At 43.8% G+C, this 18,246-nt stretch overlaps 3 protein-coding genes across 10 annotated transcripts in view; all 3 read right to left on the bottom strand.

The window, feature by feature from the left end:
- Nucleotides 1-3,903, bottom strand: part of CEMIP (cell migration inducing hyaluronidase 1) — a 115,683-nt gene extending 111,780 nt beyond the window's left edge. For both annotated transcript variants that reach the window (XM_065688801.1, XM_065688802.1), the window contains exon 1: nucleotides 211-3,903. The gene's annotated coding sequence lies outside the window, so the exon portion shown is untranslated. The remainder of the gene's footprint in view (nucleotides 1-210) is intronic.
- The window catches only part of LOC136019045 (inactive cell surface hyaluronidase CEMIP2-like), a 56,611-nt gene extending 49,866 nt beyond the window's left edge, over nucleotides 1-6,745 (bottom strand). For 5 of the 7 annotated variants that reach the window (XM_065688794.1, XM_065688797.1, XM_065688795.1 and 2 more), the window contains exons 1-3: nucleotides 6,672-6,745; nucleotides 6,506-6,601; nucleotides 3,911-4,426 (exon numbers count right to left, since the gene is read on the bottom strand). In XM_065688794.1, coding sequence (XP_065544866.1) covers nucleotides 3,911-4,426; nucleotides 6,506-6,601; nucleotides 6,672-6,696 — 637 coding nt within the window. In that variant the 5' untranslated portion in view covers nucleotides 6,697-6,745. Of the gene's footprint in view, nucleotides 1-3,910; nucleotides 4,427-6,505; nucleotides 6,602-6,671 lie in introns of those variants that run through there. The other 2 variants (XM_065688796.1, XM_065688800.1) reach the window with 2 other exon arrangements.
- Nucleotides 6,746-9,904: 3,159 nt separating this feature from the next.
- Nucleotides 9,905-18,246, bottom strand: part of ABHD17C (abhydrolase domain containing 17C, depalmitoylase) — a 30,320-nt gene continuing 21,978 nt past the window's right edge. Inside the window, exons 2-3 of the mRNA XM_065688437.1 lie at nucleotides 15,295-15,474; nucleotides 9,905-11,423 (exon numbers count right to left, since the gene is read on the bottom strand). Coding sequence (XP_065544509.1) covers nucleotides 11,204-11,423; nucleotides 15,295-15,474 — 400 coding nt within the window. The 3' untranslated portion in view covers nucleotides 9,905-11,203. The remainder of the gene's footprint in view (nucleotides 11,424-15,294; nucleotides 15,475-18,246) is intronic.

Genomic DNA, 18,246 nt, shown 5'->3' with positions numbered 1-18,246 from the left:
TTCTGGGATTTTTGTCCTCTTTTCTCCTCTCCGCTTAAAGTAGCGAGATTAAAACTAACAACCCCCCCGTCCCCGGCTCCATACAATCCCAGACACGGCGAGGCAACCACAACAGCAGCAAGAGCAGAGAGCTGGCGAGGAGAAAACCCCAGCGGCGGATGTACGAGAGACAACATCGAGTTTCAAACTTGAGCTGCAAAGACCGCTTACCTATCCCCGGCAGCGCCGAGTCTCGAACTTTGTTCGCCGCCCCTCGGGAGCTCCCGACCGTGCTGCCGGGTTCCCCGTCGGCGAAAGCAGGGGCGGGCAGCAGCAGGAAGGCGCAGGCAGCTCCCGCTACTCCGCTCCGGCTGCCTCCCCTCCGTCTCCCTTTTTATATCCATCTCCCAACCGCTGGCGGTGCCCGCACTGTTTACAGCGGCGGAGCTGCTGGCTCCTCCCAGCCGGGGACGATCCTTCCAGCCTGGACGTATATCTGCAACCGGCGGTCCCATGGCCGGGGGAGTACTGCTACCCGCAACCAAAAGTCTTCCCCTGCCCCGAGCCCCCGGGGTCCCTACCGGACGCCCCAGGGTGACGGGCGAGTCTCGGCCCGAAGGCTCTGCGCAGACCCGCGGAGCCCCGGCTATGTTCAAAGCCCAAAACAAAGCATGTGTCTGGGGTGCCAGGTGCCCCTCAGGAAGGGCAGGGGGCTGAGGTGCCCCAGCCCCGGATCTGGTCACCGGGGCTTGGCATGCCTTGGCCCATCTTAGAAGGCTGCTGGCCCTTCTGCCACCTTCCCGTGGGGATGTTTCGCAGCGTGCTGCCTGTGTCTGGCAGATCTATGGAGAACATTGTAAGCTGGCAGTTGCTAAAGTTCCCGTGACAGTGGGTGAGCAGAGGGGTATCTGCTACTTCACCTCCCAGCCTGACAAATCAACCTGTACTCAACCTGTGGTGAAAGAGAGGGGAAGCCTTGGAAGGTGCTCCGATAAGAGATGGGCTCAAAGAAACCCGTGTGATTCAACCCACACAACCTAGGACTGCGTTCCTGACTATTGCAAGTTCCTGTCTGGATTCCAGTCTCAGAAGACATGGCACTGCCCACAGAAGGACCATCAGACACTGGTTCGTTTTCCATGAACCAGAATAACTATACCATACAGCTCAGCTGAGCTTCCAGCTGACACGTAAAAACAGGTAAGTGCTGTTCTCCCTCCAGAGTCTACAGAGCCCTTCATCTCAACTCCAGAGCCCCACATGCAGAGAGGATAAGGCCAGAAGTGGTAAAGTGACAGTGCCAGCCACTGCTCCTGCCCATCATCAAAGCCAAACGGGTGCAAAGACACAGGCACCGATCTCAGAGACATTTGTGTGCCATCATCTGGCCAAACTGCTCCAATCTGTCACCTCTGAAATTTATTCTGGTGCAGGATTTCTTCTGACAGAGGGCACAAAGAGCCTATAGTCATGTTAATAAGGAGCAAGTGCTGTCAGACAAAATATGGGAACAGACTGGAAGCAGGAGGTGGGTGAGGGGCACAGCCATGCCCCACGCTCCACACAGCAGCTCCAGAGAGGGAGCAACGTTCACTTGTGTTAAACATGACCCATTCACCCTCTTACACCCTGTCCTGTGAGCCAGAGCACTGCTAAATGTGAAGATAAGCATCCAGCCTAGAGAAACACATCAGATAACCCTCCCTCATTTCAATACTCCATAAATACAGGGGAACATCAGAGCTGCCACCTCGGCTGCCGGCTGTTCATCCATCATTTAGTGCTGGCACTTCTATTCCTGTCTCAAATATCTTTTGTCATTTTCCTTCCAAAAAAAGCGGCCTTACTCAGCATCATACCTCATTCTTATCTGAATATGACACATATGAATGCAGGTCATGGGAAAGCAGAGCTGTTATCAGAGGTATAGGAGGCAGAAAGTTTTATCTGCCACTGGAAATTTCAGGCAAGAAAAGACAAATTGGAGTATTTTGTGCAAAAGATTTCATGGACTTGCAATGTAAATAAAAGGCAACAATTAATCTGACATAGAAATAGTGGAAATAAACATAACACAGGCTTTGGTTCACACTAAACCTTGTGCTGGCCTTGTGAAATGATCAGGGAAGCCAAAGCCGCTCCTTTTTACATGGGGCTTTCCTGAACAAGAACTCCACATTTTTGAGGTGTGAGCACTGTTTCAGCCAGTTTCTGTCTTTAGTCTCAAAATCCACAGAAATACACTGGTTGGCTACTTCTCCTGAAAAAACTACATTCAGGAGAATTATTTCAGTGCTATTTCCCATTGTATCAAGTGTTCAGGGGCCTGAGGAAGAAGACTTCAGAGTAAATGAGACTGGCCACATCATCCTGCTTTTCTGAAGATTCCTGTCTTTGTTTAAGGAAAACACAGAAGCACCTATATCTGTAGAGTGATGCTCGGGGGCTAGACTATTCTCCTTCCACTCTTTTCCAGACTGCATGTTGCAAGATGATTTCTGTTTTGCAGCAGCACTGGTTTGAAGCATACACTGCCTGTTTGAAGCTCACACCACCACGCTCTGCTACAGGATGCATCCACAGAGCAAGAACATTCCCAGACATCCTCACACCTGCAAGTGGGAAATTCTGACTAATCCTGCCTCAAACAAACAGCTGTTAAACTCTCCCTCACAAAAATCACCAACCCAACCCCTCCTTCAGGCGTTATTGTGGGTTATAAACTGAAGTTCACCTTTCTAACAAACAAAATCGGGTCATTTTCTGTAAGGGGCTGCCAGGCATGAGGTGACCTCTCCCACCCCGTGACACAGTGACTGTGGCGCTTTGCTTCCAAACACGACCAAAACGCTCAGTCACGAGGATCAATGACCGGAGAGGATCCGTTTTAAGGCAAAACAGCAGAAAACAAGGCAGCTCAGGGTTTGGCTTCCGAGCACAGCCGCCCCTTCCAGGAGAAACAGCTCTCGCGCATGAATGCATAGAGAGGACGGGTCCTCCTCTGTGAATGATTCCCCCGGGCACACTCCCTCGCTAGACGGTTTCCCGTTTCCTTCTTGCTCTTAGGGAAAGGAAGGAGAAGCGGAGTCAGCATCCCCTGGGCAACGCCCGTTCCCACCGAGCTAGAGGCTCCGCGGGATGACCCCGGGGCGCCCGCAGCAGGGCCAGGGCCAGGGCCAGGGCCAGGGCCAGTCCCAGCTCAGGCCGCGCCGCCCGGACGCCCGTTCCGGGCGCACACCCCGCTTGTCCGCAGGGAAAACGGGGAGCGGGCGGCACAGGCGCTCCGCGGGCTCCCTGTGCGGTACCGCGGCCTGCCGGGAGGGGCCGCCCTTGCACAGCCGCTGCCCGCCCCTCGAGGCCACGCCCCCTGCCGGCGCTCATTAGTTAATTAACGACTCGGATCTGGTTTTCCTTCTCCTCCCAGCCACAGATCCCGCAATTCCCCACTCGTTCTTCTAAATTCCGTTCACCTTTTCAGCGCGCCGCAGCTGTGTTTCCACAGGGAAGCACCAGCCCGGAGCAGGGGACAGAGCACACCTGCTTCCATCCGGAGATGGAGGAGCCATGGACAACACACCCCTACTGCAACAGCCATGCTCTGGGCCCCATGATACCACAACGGGGCTTTCAGTGCCTGTATTGACCCCCACAGACTGTCTAACACGACTCCATACCAGCCTTCATCTAGCATGCACTCCTCTGCAGGAGGCAACTGCTTCCAACCTGCCCCATCCTAGAACTTCTGCTTTGGGCTGAGCCTGGCTCTAGCTCAGCCTGAACGCTGAGTGCCCAGGACAACTACGTACCCAATTGCAAGCAGTGACATCCACCCCTCGCACTGGCGGCACAGAGCCTGGCCCTATGGCTCTGTTCAACCTTCGTCACAAAGCATTTGAGATACCAAAACGATGTCTCCTCCTTATATACCTACCACTTTGTTCCTTCTCAGGCTTCAGTGGTGCTTTCCTTGGGTTAAGCATTTGCTTCTTGAGCAGATTGAAGGCCTTGGACTGCTGAGCTTCGGACAACACTCCCATATTCCTGAGGAGCTGCAGCACCCTGTGCAGCAAGAACGGCTTCACCTTGTGCTGGACCACCTTGAGAGTACCGATACGGATTTTGGGCAGGTTAACTTCTTGATCACAGTTATAAAACCTAAAAAGATTCCAGGCCAAGCTAGATCCAAAGGTATCCTTTAAAATATATCTGGAAAGTTTAAGGAGCATGTCACAGGACAGCTGCTTTTCTTGTGGTTTCTGGCCCAGGTTCTGAGTTAAGCTCTTCCTTCCCTCATGGCCCAGGAGAGAGCGGCTCCTGAGCGGGCTGGAGGAGCCCACAGTCTCAGGAAGGGTTTTCTTACTGTGAAACAGTCTTTCATGATCCATATCCCACAAAGAAGTGTTGGGATTCAGGCTGTTTTCTGGAATAATCGTAAATACAGTGAAAGCTATTAAACAAACAGCAAAGAATCCCAATGGCTTTCTTTAGAATATACCTATAAATACACACATTTACCAGAGTTCTGCTGTAGCCCTGGGTACAGTGCAGGCCCCTATGCTGCTTTGACAAACTCACTGAATGTTTTGACAGGCCAAGTCAATAGATTTGCAATAGATAGGGGTTTAAATGTTATAGTATAATAACAATTATTGGTTATTTATAATTGAAACTACTTTTTCTTTGTAATCCTCAGGAAAACTATCTTTGTTACTTATACAGACACTCCAGATTCCTAAAAAACTTGTCACCAAGAGTATGTACTATTTCATAGAAATTTTCTGGAAAACATTGAGAAAAATAATTATTCTATCAAAGACTACAAAAGCCTTTTTGATATGAGACTAAGCAAGAAAATGTTTACATTCCTTCTGGACCATTTGCCTTTTGGGTCCAGCCCCAGGGCCCAGCACAGCCTCCAGGTTTCCAACAGATATAGGTCAGGTTTAAATGAAAGCCTTGGTTTTGCTTTCTAGGTGATGTCTCTGGTTTCTGCCTGCTGATTAAAATCATCAGCCTGCCGTAACAGGGTTAAGCTGCAGCTGCTCTGAGGCCCCAGCAGCTTCACCTTATGGACAAGAAGGTGCTGGTATGGGAGAACTGGGACTCTCTGGAGCCATGCTCAGCTCTCCCTCATCCAGGCTGAGCCTGAAGGTTGAATTTACACTCTGAGAACTGACCAATAAAACAATTAAAGGCAACATAAGTAGGCTGGGACTTGACGAGGAGTAGGGCTACAAACACACGAGAAGGCTCTAATAATTAGAAGGGACAAAGGAACCCCAAATGTAATTGCACCTTGCCAAAAGTATTTGAAACAGTTGATTTTGTAACGTAACAGCTAAAGGCTGGAGGTCACGTCCTGGGCGCCCTGGAATGTGCCTGCAGCCTCACTTTCAATTCTAAGCGGAGAACAAGATTTTAAGGAATGTTCTTCTATTTCCGAGAGGTGGATCCCAGCCCAGCACATTTCAGAAGCTTCAGGTATTTATTTTTATTTGCCTCAAGGTTATCAGCTGCAAGGAGCTGTGACTTATGGTCCAGGGGTTTCTTGCATATTGTAATCATATTAGTGAAGTATTCTATTAATTTATGGCTGTAATTCATCCCTGAAGTATAACATATTACTTAGAAACTACAAAATGCGACTGATACGAGCAGATGGCAGCAGATAACTCAGGGACATGCCATAGCAAAAGCAGCATTTTGCATCTTCACTGCATCTTTCATTCCAAGGAATCAATAGTCATTCCAAAAGCCCTGTTCGTAAAGCCCTGGAGAGATCAATGAGCTGTTCCACTAGATTACTGATGAGCTAATGTGAGGGGAGCAAACAAGGAGAGAAGAGGAAGGAGCCAGCTCCAGGAGGACCCCAGCAATATGGGGTCTGTATTACCCCCTCCTCCTGCACAGACATCTTGGGGGATGGATGATTCATGCCGAGGAGGAGTGCATGCACCCCTGCCATCCAGTAAGCCAAAGGGAAAGGGCTCTGGGCAGACCCAAAGAGAAAAGGGCTTTGGGACAGACTCAAAAGCCTGCCTCCCTAACTGCACCTAATGGCACTGTTGCAGTACAGTGGCTTAAAATGTAAGTAGTGTTAAATCTTTAAGTATGTCTGCAAGCTTTCTAGAATAAACTGCTGCGTAAAACGTTATTTAGCATAAACGAAACTTTGGATCAATGTCTTGTTTTCAGAGGCAGCCCTTACACTAAAAAAGGCCTGAGGAACTGAAGAAGAAAATACATTAAAGGCCCGTTGCATGCAGTCACCTCCAAAGCCCCAGCCAAATCATGCCATCTGTCTGCGTCTGGAAGTCAAACTGGAAACCAGAGCCGCGCTCCCCTTCCGTCTGCTGTTCAGACAACAGCCACGCTCCTTCCCTCTCCCGGGACCGCACAGCCAGGACCTCGGGGCACCGACACCCACTGCTGCAGCACCGCCTTCCCCTCTCCTCTTCCTCTCCCCCGCCCTGCCCACCCCACCTCCGGGCACCCCCGGGGAGCCCGTCCCCGCGTCGCTACTGACCGTGGCCGCCCGCCAGCAGCAGCAGCAGCAGCAGCAGGAGCAGCGGGATCAGCCGGAGCCGGGCTCCGGGAGGGCTCCTCGGGGGACCCGGGGCACCTGGAGCAGACACAGAGTCAGGGTTCAGCCCCGCGGAGCCCCCCGTCACCCCGCCAGCAGCGCGGCTCACCCGGCGGGGCCTGGCGGGGCCGCATGGCTGCCCCCGTCCCTCCTGCCGGCCCGGGGCGCTGAGCCCCGCGGAGCTCAGCCCGGCCCCGGGGCTGGGCGGGCCGCGGCGGGAGGGATGGACCCCGAGCTGGGGGCACAGCGCTGGCTGTGCGGCGCGGAGCGCGGCCCGGCTGGCACTCGCGGGCAGGAGAGCGGAGATGCTGCGGGCTCTGCCCAGGGGAACGGCTTCGGCCACGTCCCACACCAGAAGGAATGAGCGCACCTTTGTGTTCAGCAGCACAAGCGCAGCTACAAGCACAGGGGACAGGGGCCAGTACAGAACGTGCCCGCTGCCCGGCAGACCTACAGGAGCCCAGAGATCTATTGTAAAAAGCAACGTGTGCCGGCTTATTGCCTATCCCCGCCGTGCTGCAAGGAAACCAGCACAAAGCGTGTTCACCTATACAGGAACCAGAAGACAATTTACAGTTGAGGTGCTTAAGGTGGAGAGGTGAACTTGGGTTTTCTTTCCTTTTTTAAGCCAGCAGGCATTTTACTCAAATACTTTCTGCAAAATCAGTTCGCAGGAACCCACCTCCTGAACCAGACCTTGCCAGAGGCATGGTGCCAAAGGAGCAGTGCTCACACTCCTGCTGCAAGGACCAGCTTGTGCTTTCTACTGTTGTGGCAAAGTTATGAGACCAAAATACAGCACAGTTGAAATACAACCTCCTGCTTCGAAATTTACACCATCTAAGAATTGCTGCTGGAATCTGAAAACACCACATGCTAAGCAGGTAGTTTCTGTGCTTGACCTTATTCCCACTCAAAGGGTGCCCACCAAAGGATCAGCCTACCCTGAACCAGCACTAGGGGTACAAAACCTTTGCAACACAAGAAATTTCACACAGGGAAGGATACAGAGAAATAAGTTAAATTAATTTAAACAAGATCATTAATTTACATTCATAAGAATTAATTTACATTCATGAAAAAGACCTAGGGAAGAAAACATCTTCCAAATGAGAACAATCACAGTTTACTGCTGAACGAATAACCAGAGGAAGAAAGCACATTGGTTCTTTACTTCTGTGTTTAGCATAATTTAGAAAAAGCATATATGATGCAGAGTTTATAAAAGATGGGAACTGTACTAAGTGTGAATACAGGTTTGGGCCAGTGCCCAAAGCACAACTGCCACAAACTACAGGAACAACATGGGAGAACAAGGAACTGAAATGCAGCAGAGGCAACACAGGCAACAAGTCTCCATGTGAATGTAAGTTAAATTTGTAACAACTACATATATTTCAAAAGGATGCTTATCAAACACCTCCGAAAATGCCACCTCTAACGTTGTAACAACTATTTTCCTCTGTAAAAGTACAGACAACTCCTGACATATATGCCACATCTTACCTCCCCTAAAACCAGAAGTACATCACGTATGGCTGTAGTATATGAAAAACAACGCTAAGTCACACAAAACAAACGGATGGAGCATCCACATCAAGCAAATAAACATGTTAGAGAGTCTTGGAAGCCCCATTGCATGATTTACCCAGGCACAGCCAGCCATTTTTACACAGACACCTTGGTAGCTCCAAAATGTCAGCAGTCTCCTGGAACAGGCGTTCTTAGCCCAAAGTTTCTCTTCCATAAGCTCACATCACCCCTATTCCCATCATCAGTGAAAAATTCTGTTCTAACCTTTCTTCTTTAAAATAACTGGGACCTGACATCCACTGTCTTGTGAGGAGTTTCACAAGCTGGCCACTGGGTTTTTTCAACCAACAATTCTACTGCTGCCCAGCAGTGGTGTTCTGAAACGCCTCAAATAGCGATGCTTTGATACAAGTTTGCAATATAAAGAATTATAACAATTTCAGAATTCATTTAAGAACTACTGAATGGGAACAAGGTCACAAGCAAAACTATTTTAGGGACTGACCAAACAGATAAATGAATTATTGACTTAGAGGGAAGAGGATCCATACCAGCAGATCACTGATAAGCCATTAACATTTTAATTAACAGCAAAACATTTGTATTAGTTAAATGTAGATAAACTTCACAAAGCCAAACAGACAATGCAGCAGCCAGAAGAACAGCCAAGCACCTCTGCGAACTAGTGAGGCAGGAATTTGGACAAATAAAAGACAGCACAAGTGGAAATTCACAACCAGCCAGAACACAGAGAACTCAGTCTGCACGTACAGAGACAATGGGACATAGGTGACAATGATGAATCCAGATTTGGACTTCTCATTAACAGAAGAATACTGACAAAAGCAAAGCAAATGCAAAGACGAGTCACAATATGACTGCAGGAATTAGAACAGTAGTAATTGAAAAAAAATACTGATTTATAGCGAAAAGGTTAAAGATATCAGTTTGTTGAAGGGAAAGCATAGCTACAAGGGGTGATGAGAAGAAACATTATAGGCTTAAGTTTTCAGAGCAGCACAAAGTTCAATGTGGGTATCAAAAGACAACGCCTAATTAAGTGAAATTCCCCAAGTGACTCCATGGACAAGCTGACACTCTCAAACATTACCTTGAACACCTATACCACAGACACCAGCTTTGTTTCCACAAGAACACATGTAGAAATGGAAGAACATATCCACTGCAAATTTATGAAGGTGTAAAGCAAATACAGAGATAAGACACATATCTGAACACAAAGTGGAGAAGCAGCAAGCTTGAGGTGGTGATTAGGCAAAGCTTGCCAAGAGAACAGCCAGGGCCCTGCTGCTTGGGCATTTAAAACTCACAACTGGGCAACACAGATGCACAGATCCAGATTCTAAGGATCCAGATGATGCGGGGCAGGATGGGTGTCCTCATTTCCCCCCCTCTGTAAGTGAAAATACCAGTTTTTCTCCTTTTACAGTAACAAGGCCAAGTCAATAATCAAAGACAATAGACACACTTGCAGTGCTGAAAATTAGCTGCAGGCCTGTTATAAAGACTCGTGACAACAATGTTCAAACATTTCTCCCAAGCAATGAATCATGATTTTTCATTACTTAAAACCAGCTGAACACCATGTAAAAGTAACCTCTTTTACATTTTATTTACCTACCAAGCTTCATGGGAATGTGGCTTTGTACCTGAGGAGAGTTTTCCTTGAAAGGAAGGAATTAAATAATGAAGTTCAAGTTACTCTATCAAATAATCTGTACTTCATACTTACATACATACATATGCATGAAAATTATGTGACAAATAAGATTCAGAAATTCAGTAAGCTCTAATCCATGCATCCTTTATTCCATTACAATCACTGTGCTGCATTCTAGCAACAGGACACAAACTGCAATCAATCGCGATCAATTTATACAACAATCTGAGGCTTACAGTACATTTAAGGCCTTTAAATTTGGAAAAATTAGACCTATGCTAGTAGTGTAACAATTTTTAAGTGTCTTGCATTTCTGATGCATAATCTGTGCGATTCCAGTGTCAAAGAATCAAATTACTTCCAAACTAAAAAGATCAGCTCAATGAAAGTTTAGTTACATAAATTCATCAAAACATAAATGTGTAAATTTTTATTATTTTTTTTTTGTCCTGGAAACTTTATAAAACTTTAATAGCAAAATAATATAGGGATAAAAACACATTTTAACAAAATGTATTCAATCATATACAAACCAGAATTTTGCAGTTTATTGTAACTAGACTTAAATTAAAACTACCAATTAAGAATCTATGCACAATGTAAATTCAAATATGTACAGTACTTTTAAAAAGTCTACAGGAATGCTTTACAGAAGGAAATGTCTGTTATGGCTATTATTCAGACCATCTGAATATTAAAATGAGTTTTCTAGTAGTAAATTTACACATTTATTTTTAAACAAAAGCAATTTTTGTCCCTAGTTCCTTTAAGAGTAATTCCAGTTACATTTATACAGGTAAATGGAGAGGTCGTTACAGAGTTTAGCCCCATATAGTAGTTTATTTTCAGGAAAAAGTAATATTTAAATAATTTACTTGGGAAGATCAGTAAGTTAACAAAAGAACACTAGAAGGGAGGAGGGGGAACTTCATCACAATAACTTTCCAGTTAAAATACCACAGCTAGAAACTTTACAGAGAAAGTACTCCCTTGGATTGAACCCATGACTGATTGTTCAGAACAAGCTGTAGCTCATAACAGTGTGTTCTCCACACCGAGAACACTGGGGAAATAAGTCTTTGTAAGGACAGAATTACAAACAATCTGAAGTGAGACAGAGAAAACCGATCTTCGATTAATACAGCACTAGGTAAAAAGTGTCCCCATAAGCAGCTAGTATTCCCACTTCCTCCAGGGCAACGAAGCTAAAAATTGTTGGAATTACAGTAGTTGACCATATTTGTGTGCATTAGTAGAATAACTTCCAGATATAAAAGACAAATTTCATCAGATGTTTGATTAGAACACCCTGACGACAGGGTATTTCTTCATAGTATAAAGCTATTACAGCTATCCAGTTAAAGCATGTGCAAAACCAGGTAATTTCTTCCGTTCACAGTAACTGAGGTAAAATCAGGTAGGCTTCTTCAGGAGTTGGGAAGTTCATGAGATATGAACTGTTTTAGTCTCTCTAGGTATTGTGCATAAAGCTCTATGTCATTATGCCCAGCCCCTTCCACCCAAAGGGGCTCTACTGCTCGTGGACATCGCTCGTACATGGCCAGGCCATGGGAGAAATCAATCACCTCATCTTCGGTACCATGGATTACCAACACCGGTGAGGTCACTTTAGATATCTTGTCAATGCTGTGGATGCAAAAGAAAACACAGCTCAGTTTGTGGCTTTATCTTTTACATATAAAGAAAGCAACCTTAACTATCTATACATTATTCTGTTACCACAGCATGCTTTTAAATGGCTGCAAAACATTGCAATTGTGCCCAAGTGATATGGAACAAGGCTCACTCTCAAAACTCATGTATTAAACAGGAGCCTGCACTGCCATCCCCATCATCCCACCAGTTCTGATGACAAGAAGCTCAAATGGGCAACAGCAAATAAAGTCTGGCACCAAAAAACCCCCAAACAGTGAGTATATCTATCACAAAAAACACTGAGAGGCAAGGAAGATTCCACAGGACATACTGCCAGTGTGGACTCTTCACATCAGTTCCTAATCTGTTATATTGTAAGGTGGTAATTAACTACATTCCATAAGACTTCATTAAAAAAAAAAAGCCTTAGCTCATGAAGTTTGAACCTGTCTTTGAACCCCCAAATTAGGTAGACTCAGCTGGAGAAAATCTGTTCTTTCCACTGACTGTTTAAGTTCAAATGACGAAAGAGAAAGCTGTGGGACAAGAGCGCTACACAAGGATATTTAACCAGAAAAAACTCACAGGATTTTACTCCATGTAACCAAATTCTCTGCCAGCTCTCACTGCAAAGTGGTGTAAAACTTTTTTCTATTTGCTCCAGCTACCTTAGCAGACCAATATGGCTAGTGGATACCTCTCACAGGAAAACAGGTTCAGAGGAGAGGGAAAAGTGACAAAGGCACCTTCACACCTAAGAGTTTGGGCCAGAAAATTTCAATTATGAAGTAACTTCCAAGTGGTAGTTTTCTCCATCTTCATGTAGGCACCAGCTTTTATTTCCAATCAGCAATTTCATGTTCATAGTTACCAATAATTCCAAACCAGTATATAGACACCAAGTGCTAATGAACTCTCAGCTTCCTACCAGCTCCACTTTCATCAACAAATGGATGAACTGGCTCAGGGCATTATGCAGAGTATGGGATGAAGTAGGTAGAAAAATGAGTATCAGTAACACTCCATCTGACAGAATCATAATGATTGGGCTGTAAGGGACCTTAAAGCTCATCCAGTTCCAACTCTGCTGCCACAGGCAAGGACACCTTCCACTAGATGAGGCTGCTGAAAATCCTATCCAGCCTGGCCTTGAAGTCTATTTCTTTATGCTATCTAATAAAAGGTGTTTGGATATTCCTGCTCCTGAAAAACAAGAAAGCATGCAATTTTGGTAAGACTAGAGATTTTACAAAGCAATCAAGACTGCTTAAAATGATTAAAAATTATAGATGCCAACTTACACTGACTTAAAAACAGGTTTAAAGAAGCTTTATGAAAATACAAAGTTAATTAAAAATTAAGATGTAGACTGAAGCACTAAGCCTCATGCATATAAGTCTCAGCATTTAGTATTCCAGAGAACCGTTACTGGTATTTCAGTAAACAGCTCAGTGTAAACACATTTCTGTCTCAATATATCTCAAAAAAAAAAAAAAAAATCCCAGGCTTCATGTCTTTTGAAGAGGAAAAGTGTTATTTAAAATTAAAACGAAGCCTATTTCTCTTTTCCTGCCTGGAAGTCGAGTTGTGTACAACTACGCTGAATACAGAAAAATATCCCAAGAATGTAAGAGAAACATTGGAATAAAGCAGATCCCCCCCCCACCCCGTTTTCATACCCAAATTAATATCATAGACAAATGTAAATCCTTTACAATCAACATACTATATAAAGTCTTAAGCCCATAAAGGGTCTGCCCCCAAGCTCCACCATGTGACAGACAAGTCAGCTACATAAAGCTAGAGATGTTTATGCCTAATTTTAGTGGCTAGATACTAAGTTCTCACTTATTGTAGGAAGCCAGGAAATCCCTTTGACTTCAGTATTCAGATACCAAAACTATTTTTTCACGTATATCCACAGACCATTAAGCCAGGTAGTATTTGTGTTTTGCAGAAAATTGGAAAGCATCCCATTGCCAACTCAGCAACTCATAAGGCAGTATTTAAACTGCACATTAGACTTACTTAGTATTCTCAGCCACACTGCTCTGCAGCTAGAAAAATCTACAGAGACCCAATTCTCATGGACTCCCAGCATAAAATGCACATAATAGCGATTCACTGTAGGTGCACACTGAACTGTTTTGTCTCCCACCATGAAGACAGACAGTTGAGCTGCACACATTCATAAAAGTGCACTGCTGTTTATTTTCACTGCTTACAGTGCAAGTGAAGTCAGACTGACAGCAATGAACAGCTCAGTAGGGTAAGAACAAAATACTCAAGTGCTACAGTACATCTGTTGTCACTGTTCCCCCCCTCCCACTTTTTCCTTTTAAAATGGTTATTTGATTTGGCTGGTATCAGCTAATCGCTGTTACTTTTGTCATCAGAGCTATTTTTAAGGCTTTGTTTTTTTCCCCTCTCACAGAAGCATTTGCAAATATTGGATTTCAGGTTTGAGGACCATGAATGAGTGTTTCAAATAAGTATAAGGGTTTCAAATCCTGATTGAATCTTCAACAATTTAATTACTTATTTAATTCATAACCCATTTGGAAGGATTCTAAACATGGGGACTGGACACAGATACTGTGAGCGCCACTATTGGTTGCTACTACTTATAGCTGCTTTGGCATACAGATTTACATCTACAGCCTTCCCCACCTTCTAATTTTAATCTGTTGTAACCAAAATAAAACAAAATGAATGCTGCGAGTATCCCCTACTACACTTACTGCAAACATGACCTTCTGAAGCAAAGCCAAGCTTTGCACAAGACTTCAGGGTGTCTCTCTTGTCCTCTCCCTTCAACAGACCTGTTAGCTTTTTATCTGTGCCTCCTCTCACCCCCGTGCCAGGTCTACATACACTGCTATAAGGAGACTGTCTTCCTCCTCTAATATTCTCCCTTAAACTGGGTCTGATAAGAAGTTTCAAAAGATGCCTAGAACATCTGCTATTCCCAGGACCTATACTATTCTCAAATAGTTGGATATTTTAATTTAGGTCTGTGGCAATTGCTTTTCAAATGAAACAATAGGCTATAAATGCACTGTTTTATCTTGAAACCAGTTGTATATATAGGTTTCTGTACCTAAAATATTCTAGAGCTTCTTAAAGTAATTTATTTTTGTCACATACGTGAGGACCTTACATGATCTCCATCAGGGAAGCACAAGTCTCACTACCTTTAGTGATTTTATAATGACAGGATGCCAAAGATGTAAAAATATTTTTACTTACACAGGCCAAAGGCAAAGGAACACTAAATTAATTTCCTTAAGATCATACATGAAATGCATTACCAAGCTGAAAAGTGAACCATACCAGTCCAACTCTCTAGCCTCTGACCCTGTCTTGTTTTCTCCCTTTAAAAGCAGCAATTACCTATACCTGTTTCTCTGCTGATATGGTAAAACTACAGAAATATTTCAACAAGCAGCTTGAAGACAGCACATCCATTTCATGATATCATATTATCTTCTAAATCAAAGTTGACTGAGATATTAAGAGTGTACAATTACCAATGAGTCATTAGCCTGAAGGACCCAATTCAGTATTATCAGTCAGTAAGCTATTACTCCAAACTTGAGAGCACAAAAATTCTGATATTAACAACACAAACAACAGGAGAAAAACCTATTGTAAATACTAAGACTTCTTTTGTTCATTGAACTATCATGTCAGTTTGAGACTGACATCAGCCTCTTTCTTACATGGTGAATCTCTGCTTGGATTTAAAAGGTGTGCATATCAAAAGTTTAAAATGCAGGTGATAATTCAATAAAGTTCCTTTTTAAACACCTAAGGAGCGTGCAGAGTCCAGAACAACCCTCTTTGCACTGTTTATACATACCTTGGAAAAGCATCAAAGCAATAGGTTTTCCTAGTGTCAGGAAAAGCTACCCGTAATCCAGACATCAAGGGAGAATGAAGGATTACTGCCGCACACTCGTACCGAGATGCCAGGTCTACTGTAGGGACAGTACCGATACTCTGACCATACAGAATAATGTTCTCAGGACTAACACCATACCTGCAGAGACAAGAAACATCCCTTTAGAAAAGAAACAAAAAAACCCAGTTTACAACATAATTTGCATCACAAAAGCAAAACCCAACCCAACCCAACAAAAAACAAACCTTCCCTCCTACCCACTGTAGCTCTTTAAAATCTGTTCCTAAGAGATGTGAATTTACAAGTCTAAACTTTAAAACAGTCCAGTAAAGTAAACAATCAAAACATTGCACAGGCTGAGAAGAACTATCCCCAAAGAAAGAATGCCGGTTTGTTCATTAATCTTCACCATCTTCATGAACATCTCTTATCTTTCACTCCACGGCACAGCAAGTTATAAATCTGACTTCCCCCTTCATCCCCCCCATTGCAGAGTAACTCTCCAGAATATCAACTAGATATTCTGGAAAGTAACAACCTTTCCACTATTAATCAAGATAGTTATTCCTCTGCTCACCTTTCCATGCAGCTGGAACAAAAAGACTATACTGCCTTGTTAGTGTAGCTGAAGACACTAAAGAGGATAAAAATTTGAAAGGATAGTACAGTTCATTTTTCCATTTTCTAATGAGTGTAAATTATTCCTCTTTTTTTTTTTTTCCAGTTTAAAAATACATCAAGCTCATTTTGTAACTATTAAGATACATAATTCCATAAAACTCAAGTGTTCATAGGGAGTCCTGGCTGGCTGGCTGCCCACTATTCCCATCCAGTCTATAAAGCTGTCCTAGCTTGTATGCTGTTGAGGAATATACTAATTCAGTTTTTATTTAAAATGTGCAAAAGATATGGGAATTTGGAAGGGGCACAGGAAGCAGCGACAGTGTCTAGGAAGGACTGAGGAGTACAAAAGTATTTGGCCACCACAACTTGTTAGGAAAGCTGCAAATTAAAGCTGTTACTTCGTTAATTACAAAATATTTATCCAGAAGATTTCCATGTATAACCCCACTTCCTATTGCAAGTTGTATAAAGAACAATTGAGTGCAGAAAAGAACACATTTCTAGTAGAAAATAATGAGAACATGTCTTTTTGCTGTCTACACTGTCTACAGTTCTGCTGTCACTGCCATGACAACGAAAATCAAACCCTACAGTTTAGGCTATACCCAGGGTACACCTGGAATGTTTCAACTTCCTCACTAAGCTGACAGCAATGGCAGGCCTGGGTAGTACTTGACTTTCAAGCAGCTCAGTGACGATATATGTGCAAAAGAGAGAAAATTACAATTGAAGACTAATCAATTAATAATTAAAAATACACCAAAAGAATAAACTAATACTAAACATCCGACTACAGACTGTCAAGATTGCCTAGTTTTACAAGGAAGTAAAACTAGACTGGATTGTAGCCCCTGTGAAACTGGAACTTTCTATACTGCTGAGCATAAGGGTGCTTTTGGCATCTGCTGTAATATGAATAAGCAACTGTATAAAAATATCTCCCTGGAGTAAAATTTTATCCTCTTGGTAACCAAGCAGCAGCTCACGTTGGTGGTCTATCACCACAGCCATAGCCTCATGTTTTTAAAGAGATGTTGTGAAGCTCTTTTAGGAGAATTTTTTTTCCCTTACTATTAGAAATAGTTCAGCACACAGTACAGCCTAGATGATTTTGCTATGCATGTTAACAGGATCTTGGAGCAAAACCTTGTCCTCACAGACTTCACTCTGGCTGTTGGGTGGGGAGGGCTGGAGGTATATACCTTTGAAGGCAGCATATGCACTCGATCTGCTGATCTACTGGCTGTGGCATCGTAACAAAGACTGGCAAAAATGCATCAACATCAGGGAATACAGGAAAATGGGACTGGAATCAGATCCTTTACATGGCACTTGAGTGGGGCTAAAATTATATTAATGCTGGTAGGCTCTGCAATACCATTCTGAACCCTACTGTCATGATAAATATAAAGGATCCTCCCTAAATGGTTTACAACCTAAGTAGAAACTGGAAACAAATGTTTGACAATCACAGGATAACAGGACAGCATAGGGTGGCAAGAGAATTCCTTCACCACATACAACTGCCTTAGCATTGCAGTTTTCTTCAGTATTGATCTGCTTTGGATTCACACCTATTGATGTTATTCTGTTTCTGAAATCAACTCTCATTGTAAGTGAAGCACCTTGCTGCTGTGGCAACAGGTACTCTAGAAAAAAACCCCGATTTCATTGTATGCCAGTTAAAATCAGATACAACCTATAGCACCATCAAAAAAAAAACAACAACAAAACCAGAAACAAACAAAAACAAACAAACAAACAAAAAAACCCCACAAAACAAAACCACAAAACCAGCACAAGAGATCTCTAAATTTAAAGTGGCCCTTCAACACTAAATAAATGCTACAACTACTCAGTGTCTTAACTCCTCAGAAAGCCAACATGGCAATTTTGACCAAAACCACCCCAAATCATAAAAAGTATGACAACACTCAGTTAGTGCTCTTGTAGCCTGTCATTAGGTCAAATGTCTTTTCTACTTTGTACTCCAACTGAAAAGATCTCTGGGGTTGTTTTAGTTAGAGACAGTCCAACTTTCCAAGACAGAACAGTTACTGTAACAGATTTATCTTCTTAAGCCCTTTACTATTACACCATCAATCAGAAGGTGAGACATCAAGCTTACCACAAACATCAGCAGGAACAACTATATCTAAAATTTATTCCAAGGCCAAAGGCCATATGACAACTCATAAGCAAGGGCCATGAATAATTGACACATGTGAGGTTCTTGGAGCTGAAAGCTAAGGCTTGGCTCTGTGATACTCTGAGTCTTCATAACAC

The sequence above is a fragment of the Lathamus discolor genome, chromosome 8 (assembly GCF_037157495.1).
Source record: "Lathamus discolor isolate bLatDis1 chromosome 8, bLatDis1.hap1, whole genome shotgun sequence".
Lineage (NCBI taxonomy): Eukaryota > Metazoa > Chordata > Aves > Psittaciformes > Psittacidae > Lathamus > Lathamus discolor.
The sequence above is the reverse complement of the archived record's forward strand: the minus strand, read 5'-3'. Positions and strand labels throughout refer to the sequence as shown.